Genomic DNA, 8449 nt, shown 5'->3' with positions numbered 1-8449 from the left:
ATACCCATTGGGAGCTTACCTTGGTGTATACATTGTGAGATGTTGGTCTATACCTAGTTTTTGCCAGAATGCTTTCCAATTTTCCTAACAGTTTTTGTCAGATAGTGAGTTCTTAACCTAATAACTAGGATTTTGAGGTTTGTCAAACACTAGGCTACTGTACTAATTTGTTTTTGTTTATTATGTATCTAATCCGTTCCACTAACCAACCTCTTCATTTCTTAACCAATACCAAATGATTACTGCTTTGTCATCTAATTTGAAATCTGGTATTGCTAGGCTCCTTTCACTCCTACTTTTTTCATTATTTCCCTTAATATTCTCTACTTTTTGTTCCTTCAGATGAATTTTGTTATTATTTTCTTTAGTTCTATAAAGTAATGCTTTGGTAGTTTGATTGGTGTGGCACTAACTATGGAAATTAGGTTATATCAACAATGTTATTATATTGGATTGGCCTAACCATGAGCAACTAATATTTCTCTAATTATTTAGATGTCTTTATTTAGGTAAAGAATGCTTTGTAGCTATGTTGAAATGGTTCCTGTGTGTGTCTTGGTATATAGACTCCCAAGTATTTTACAGCCAATATGGTTTTTAAAATAGAATTTCTCTTATCTTTTCCTGCTTAGTTTGTTGCTAGTAGACAGATATACTGATTTATGTAGATTTATTTTATATCCTGCAACTTTGTTAAAGTTTGTTCACTGTTTTCATTAAAGTTAGCTAGGTGGCACAGTGGATAAAATGCTACATCTGAAGCGTGGAAGGCAAAGTTCAAATCTAGCTTTACATCCTTACTGCTTGTGTAACCTTGGCAAGTCATTAAACTGCTTTAATTTCCTCATCTGTAAAATAGGGTTAATAATAGTCCCTATCTCTCAGAGTTGTGGTGAGGATCAAATGAAATAATATTTATAAAGTAGTTAGCTCAGTGCCTGGCACATAGGAGGTGCTTTATAAATGCTTATTCTGTCCCTTGTTCTTTCTTCCCTTAAGTTACTACTTATTTGTCTCTTCAGGGTTTTATATGTAAACCATATCATTTGCAAAAAGTGTCAATTTTTTTCTTTTTTGCCTAATTTCCTCCATTCCTTTTTCTTGTCTCATTCTTATGGCTAGCATTTCTAGCACTATATTGGATAGTAATGTTAAAGATAGATATCTTTGCTTTATCCCTGTCGTTGGAAAAGCCTAGTTTACCCCTTTACAGATAATGATAGCTCTTGGGTTTAGATAGATGCAACCTATCATATTAAGGAAGTATCCATTTATTTATATACTTTCTAGTATTTTTAATGATAATGGATGTTGGATCTTATGGGAAGCTTTTTCTGTATCTCTTGATACAATCAAGTTTTTGTTATTAATATGGCCAATTACATATATAGATTTTTAAACACATTCCTCTTTAAACATATCCTCCTTTTCATTTTCCCCTTTGCCTAATCTTTTTATTTTTAATCATTTAAATTATTTCATTAAATATTTCCCAATACATATAAAACATTTTTAACAATAATTTTCTAAGATTTTGAATTCCCACTTCTTTCCTTCCCTCCCACCTCTTCCCCCTCCTTGAGAACAATGCCAATTATTCCTTGAGAAGACAAGCAATTTGATTTTTATCATACTTATGAGGTCATGCAAAACCTTATTAAAATATATTAATATATTACATATTAAATATATTAATATATTAAATATAAACTTTAAAATATATTAAAAATATATTTAAAATAAACTTTAAAAATGCTTCATTTTGCACTCAGAGATCATCAGTTTTCTCTCTAGAGTTGGATATCATTTTTAATCATTGGTCCTTTGGAATTATCTTGAATCAGAGTAGCTAACCCATCGCCACAGTGTATGCTGTTACTGTGTACAGTGTTTTCCTGGTTCTGCTCACTTCACTTTGCATCAGTTCATTAAGCCTTCCCAGGTTTGGTTTAGTTTGGTTTGGTTTGGTTTGGTTTGGTTTTTTAACCGTCCTGTTCATCATTTCTTATAGCACAATAGTATTCCAACATATACCACAATGTGTTCAGCCATTCCTCAATGGATGTAGCCTCATCTTTTTAAAAAAAATGTATTTCTGTGCTCAACTGTGTGTGCATATATTCTTCCTTTGCAATTCAGATGGGAGTGAGATTCAAGTGTCTCTTGCTCTCACTGAGGTGGGTTGCCATGTATAGAGACCGATACTCTAAAACCAGAGACTAATCTGAGTGGCCTGGGTGGTCATTGGACGCAAAGAATGAAACAGATTGGAAGCACGGCTTGTTAGCTCATTGTACTTCAAGAAATACTGAAGTAGCCACTTTATTATAAAGGAAATTAAAGATCTCCTTCCCCCAAAAGCCAAGAAAGTTTCCCACAGTTACAGAGAGCAAGATTTTTACTATAGTCAAAACAAAAGCCTTAGAAGCCTCCAAGGTGTAGACAAAAACCTATGCTAAACTATCAACTACATGTGTTATCTTTAAGTGGAGCCTGGGACATCTCCGTTAGGTCGGAAAGCCCCATCAGTTTCTCAGCCTTGATGGTATTAAACAATTTTTTGAGCCTCATTATTTTACTTTAATTCTGGGCAAAATGCCTTGCCAAGGGTTTGGCCTTGGCCGTACCAGCCATCTGTGTTCTTGGGCAAAGGGGAATAGAGTTAGCCCCCCTCCTGCTGGAGTGCTGAGAGCCCAAAGCTTTTTCAATAAGACTATAATGTATTTTGAAGGAAGGTGAGAATTATGAAAGGAATCAAAAGAGGAATCTCAGATTTTTATCTTAGATATCCCACACCTGTCTCATCCCATATTTAGATAGGGAGGAAAGATAATACACGGCTCTGCTGGTCTGTATTGATCTTTTTAGGGGGTCCAGATAAAAATATCTACTTGAGGTTCTAATTTCTCTTAATAGCTCCCGACATATCCCCCTTCTCTTCAAAATAACATGATTTTTTAGACAGGAAAACTTTGAATAATGAAAGAAGTTAAAATTGATTATAATCATCAGTTATAGTTGGATCTGATAAGAATTACAGATCAAATTGCTTTTTTATGGTTCTCTACAGCCATGAAGACAGGTTATTATGAGGAAGTGGGCTGGGATGTTCTACAACAAAGGCCAATCAACATAGGCACAGAATCCTATTGATGGGGGCTCACAGTTTTTGGCGTAGCCAGGCTTTGGACCTGTTGAAACAGCAAAAAGATAATGGGGTTTGTGAGAGCTGTTTTTATTTTAAGCACATTGGCCATGTTCCTGTATTCCTTCACTCAGGGAGTGATAAGGCTTTGGTTTTGTATTATACCAGATTATCTAATGAAGCTGGTTCAGATCTATGACATGTACAAATACTTAACTATATCCCTGGCAGAGTTTCTGTCCTACCTGCCAGCGGTGGTTGTGGCTTTGGTGACTCTAATACAGGCAATTATGGCTATGAGAAAGGTTTACTCTTTTGTTTTTGGTAAAGGAAGATCAGACAAAGATGATGTTATATCCCTTATGAAAGATCAATTAAAGATGATGATAGAGACCAACAACAAAATTAGACTAGGACAGGAATTGGACAAGCATACCATTCTGCAACTGGAACTCATTGAAGGCATGTACTTCCCTAAAGATAAAATGACTCCCAAGAAAGTGATGATTACTATTGGTACACAGACTGAGATGGCAGATGACAAAGAGACTGGGGTTGCTACTCAAACTGAGGAGGGGGCAATGGCATCGGCTACTGTGACTTTGTTACCCATTATAGATCAGACTCAGTTTAGGGCTGATGGTGAGGCAGTGAATATGAAGACCTATAAGGCATTCACAGCCCAGGATTTGGAGGTGCTGAGGAGGAGGTTCCCCCAAATTCTTCCTTTCACCTTACAAGGCAGCCAAGGAATTGAAAAGGACATTCAGCCTTTTTAATCCATCGTATCAGGACGATGAATTTGTCCTTGAGGAATTTTTCACACCTAGTGAAAAGGCTAGGTTCATTGAAGAAACAAGATCGAATGCCACTTTGATGGACTGGCCTAGGGACCATTCAACTATTGATTTGAGTTCTCCTGAAAACATGAGAAACCAGATAAAATGCAGATCTGATCTTTTAGAGGCAGTTAAAATACATGCTAAGCGACCTAATGGCTGGAGTAGATTTGAAAAGATGAGGCAGTCTGAGGAAGAACATCTGAGTTTGTTTTTGGACAGTCTGATGGAATATTCAGAAAATCTATTGAGTTTTAATAGGGATCAGGCTGATGAGGCTTTACCTCACATCAAGAGGCAATTTATAAAGGCAGCAAGTGTACCCATACAGGTTTACTTTAGGTAGAGCTGTCCACAATGGGAAGAATTGTCCTTGGAAGAGATCAGGAAACATGCCACTTATATTCATGAGTCTAGGCAGAAAGAAAATCAAATCAAACATGAGCTAGACTCTGAGAAAGACAGGACAATACAGGAATTAAAGAGTCAGCTCAAGGAAATACGAGAAGACTGAAAAGAATTTCGCAATTTTGCCTTGCAAATTGCTAAAGATAGAGACTCTAAACCCCAAACCACCTACTATAGTCAAAAGAAATCAAATAAGTCAATTCCTAGGTGTTATCTTTGCCACAGACCAGGCCATTTTTTAAGGGACTGTAGATTCAAGAAACAAATTGATTTCAGTAAAGATAAATCTGATACACACAAGAAATCCTATGCAAATAATAGTTGGGCAAGCAAAGCACAAAAATCACAGGCTTGTTGCCAACATGATTGCAAGAAATCAGACAAACCATCTTTAGAGGAAATGGAGAAATTTTTGAAGCTTGGAGCCAGGCCAAGAAATGTATTGCAATGAAGTTTAATTTATAAGACACATCATCAAAGAGAAAAGGCAGATATAGAGAGCAAAAAGCTCAAAGACATGAATGAGGCTAATGTATTATTGATGGAAAGTGTTGAGGGAAATCATTATACCATATTTGAACATAGGAGGAAGTCAATGGCTGATTTACATTTGCAAAATGATATAGAGAAATTGCATAAAGAAATTTATGGAAGGGAAAATTCTCTTGTGGAAAGCACAATTTCACAGACTTCAGTAGAAGGACTGAAGGATTTTGACAGAAACCTACGGTCAAATGGGTTAAAATTTGAGCTAGGAAGTAAAAAATACATTGTGGCGAATAACCAATCAATAGTTATGTCAAGCAATGAAAGTAGCCAAGGGAATCAATTTGGAAAAATTTCCAAATCCCTAGACCTGTGCTTAGCCAAAGAGAAAACTGTATCACTTAGTGCAACTCCTGGAAACAAAATGGAGGACGAGAGAGTAACAAAGTTGCAGATTCAGTTCTCAAGCTCAGAGAGCACTATAACAGCAGGGAGAGTTACTTTTCTGTCTAAACCCCAAGGCTGAGAGTTTTGAGCCTAAATACAATGTAGCCAATGAGTTTTCAGAGCAGCTGCCAACTAGCAGAGAAAAAAACACCAGTGGGTTTAAACCGAGGCTTGTACAGACAGGGCCACCCGAGGATATTTATATCACAGAAATTAACACACAAACAGGACTGAAACCTCAAGTCTTGGTGAGGGGGGAGGATATTACACCTAATCCTGTCCCTAAAGCCATGACTAGAGACTTACAATGCCCTGGAATGGTGGAAGAAACTGTCACATTTCAAATTCTGATTCAAGAGAAGCCATTTTGTTCTGTAGACAAGCAGCAAGGGGGAGGGGCAGACTTAGTCTCTTACAATACAGAGGATGTGCTAATGGGAGAAGACATTTCCCAGGAAGTGAATTCTTGTTGTGATTACCATGGACCTTCTAATAGAGAGGCATTGAATTCTAAAGCCAGCACCATCCAGCCACTGAAGGAAGACACACAGCTGTTACCTTTGCATAACAACAATGACCAGAAAGATCCTTTAATTACTATTCAGATTAATGGGGAATACATCAGTGGTATCATAGACACGGGGGCAGATATCAGTTGTTTGAGGAATCTCCCTAATGATTGTAAAATGCTTGGTTCAGTCATTGTGAAAGGAGCATCTGGCGTTCCACAGACTGCACTGAAGTTTCAACCAAAAATGGTGAAATTGGGACCAATAGAATTTGGCCATCAATTCTTTTTGTTACCATCGTGCCAAAACAATCTCATAGGTAGAGATATCCTGTGCAAACTTGCAGCTACAATTTATTGTGAGCCAAGTGGAGAGCTGTATTTGCACCTGCCTAAAAGGTCATTGAAACATCACCCTGACTTGTGCTTAGATAGGACAGCAGAAGATCATACAGTTTTAGTTCTGGATCAAGACAGTTTATACAAGATTCCAGATATCCTACCCATAGGAGTCTGGGCTGGTAGTTCATTAGACGTGGGTAGAATCCTATCTGCTAAGCCAGTAAAAATAAAAGTGAAAGAAGGAATGCAACCACCTAGAATTCCTCAATTTAAACTGAGCAAAGAGGCTGTAGCTGGAATAAAACCTATAATCCAAGGCTTGTTAGATCAAGGCATTCTGGTGCATGGTTTTTCTGAATTTAATACTCCTATTTTACCAATCAAGAAGGCAAAGTTAGATGCTAGTGGTAACATTCAGTGGAGAATGGTACAAGATCTTAGAGCAATAAATGTATATGTGGAAGAGATCCATGCAGTTATTCCAAGACCATCACAGATAATTGCAGGGATTACTCTGGATTCAAGATGGTACACCGTGATTGATCTATCCAATGCATATTTCAGGATTCCAATCCACAAAGACAGTCAAAGATTGTTTGCATTCACCTGGGAGAACAAGACAATATTCTGGAGTCGTCTTCCCCAGGGATTCAAAAATTCGGCTTCAATCTTCTGTCAAATACTGCAAAAAGATCTAGAATCCATATCTTTCACTGCAAGCAAATTGGTGCATTATGTAGATGACATCCTGCTAATGTCACCAACCAGAGAGATCTGTCACAGAGATAGCATTCATCTAGTAGAAGAACTGTATAAGAGAGGACATAGAATATCCAGAAACAAAGTTCAATGGGTCAAAGAAAGAATTGAGTTTTGGGGATTCTCACTACAGGGTGGAACTAGAAGTATATCAAAGAAGAGAATTGAGGATATACAGAAACTCAGCTTATCTAAGACCAAGAAACAGCTAAGAGCAATAATTGGCATGACTAGTTTCTGTAGACAGTGGACACCTGGGTTTTCTCTAATTTCTAAGCCTTTAACAGAGTTAACCAGGAAGGATAGCAAAGAGCCACTGAAGCTAACAAAAGAACACATACAAGCCATTGAGAAGTTAAAGTCAGCAATTCTTTCTTCTCCTGCACTAGGTATTCCAGATCATAATAAAGTTTTTCATCTATTGATCCATGAGGATAAGGGAATAGCTTGTGCAGTGCTCATACAATATTTAGGAAGCAATTTAAGACCCGTGGCATATTATAGTTCTACACTAGATCCTGTTATTCAGGGAATGGTTTCCTGTTTGAAGATTATTGCTGTTGCAGCTTTGATGGTTAGGAAGAGTTCTAAGCTGGTTCTGGGAGGGGAACTCAGATTGTATTCCCAGCACCAAATTGAAACAACACTGAGGAATGCAAATCTACAGGCTTTCACTTCTCAGCGAATCTCTCAGTACCAAGCTATCTTGTTAACAAATGAGAACTTGACTTTCCATTAGTGTAAATCCATCAATCCAGCGACTCTTATTCCAGAACTTCCATTAGAAGGGGACAGTCTTCATATTTGTAAGGATACATTAGAGCTAGTACAAAAGGCTAGAGAAGATCTTTCTGATGTTCCTATGGAAGATGCTGACCTTACACTTTTTTGTGATGGCTCGAGTTATCATCATGATGGAGAAAGAGTAACTGAGGCAGCTGTAACTACCCAGAATGAAACCCTATGGTTTGCAGAGCTTGGGCCAGACATCTCGGCTCAAGGAGCAGAAATCGTTCATTGTCTCAGGCACTTAGAATTGGTAAAAACAAAGCTCTTAATGTTTTTACAGACTCGAAGTATGGATTTTTGATCATGCATTCTTCGGGAGAAATTTGGAAGAAAAGAGGATTCATAACATCTAATGGGAAAGCAATAGCATATAGGAAACTGATTAGTGAATTGTTAGAGGCCATACAATTACCATCAAAGTTATCTGTCATTCACTACAGAGCACATCAAAAGCTAGTGGGACCAGTATCGATAGGCAATCACAGAGCAGACATTTCAGCGAAATTTGCAGCCAGGTGTGGACAAAAAGCTGTATTTCACTTAGCCTTAGTGGATAGAGATGAACTACTACAAGCTTATTCACAAGAGGAAGTGGAATATTGGCAGAAAAATCTGGGAGCCACTCTGGTGAATGGAGTGTAGATGTCAATCTCTGGTAAACCGTTTTTGCTGAAATTACTGCACCATACTGCAAGTGCAGCAGTGCATAGGAAAGACCACTATGGA

The 8449-nt window shown here is 37.6% G+C and overlaps 1 protein-coding gene across 1 annotated transcript in view; it reads left to right on the top strand.

Moving 5' to 3' along the window:
- LOC123241038 (replication protein A 32 kDa subunit-like) overlaps positions 1–3924 on the top strand; it is a 31170-nt gene extending 27246 nt beyond the window's left edge. The window contains exon 8 of the mRNA XM_044668747.1: positions 3280–3924. Coding sequence (XP_044524682.1) covers positions 3280–3924 — 645 coding nt within the window. The remainder of the gene's footprint in view (positions 1–3279) is intronic.
- The last annotated feature ends 4525 nt before the right edge of the window (positions 3925–8449 follow it).

The sequence above is a fragment of the Gracilinanus agilis genome, chromosome 3 (genome assembly GCF_016433145.1).
Source record: "Gracilinanus agilis isolate LMUSP501 chromosome 3, AgileGrace, whole genome shotgun sequence".
Lineage (NCBI taxonomy): Eukaryota > Metazoa > Chordata > Mammalia > Didelphimorphia > Didelphidae > Gracilinanus > Gracilinanus agilis.
This window is presented reverse-complemented; position numbering and strand designations above follow the sequence as displayed.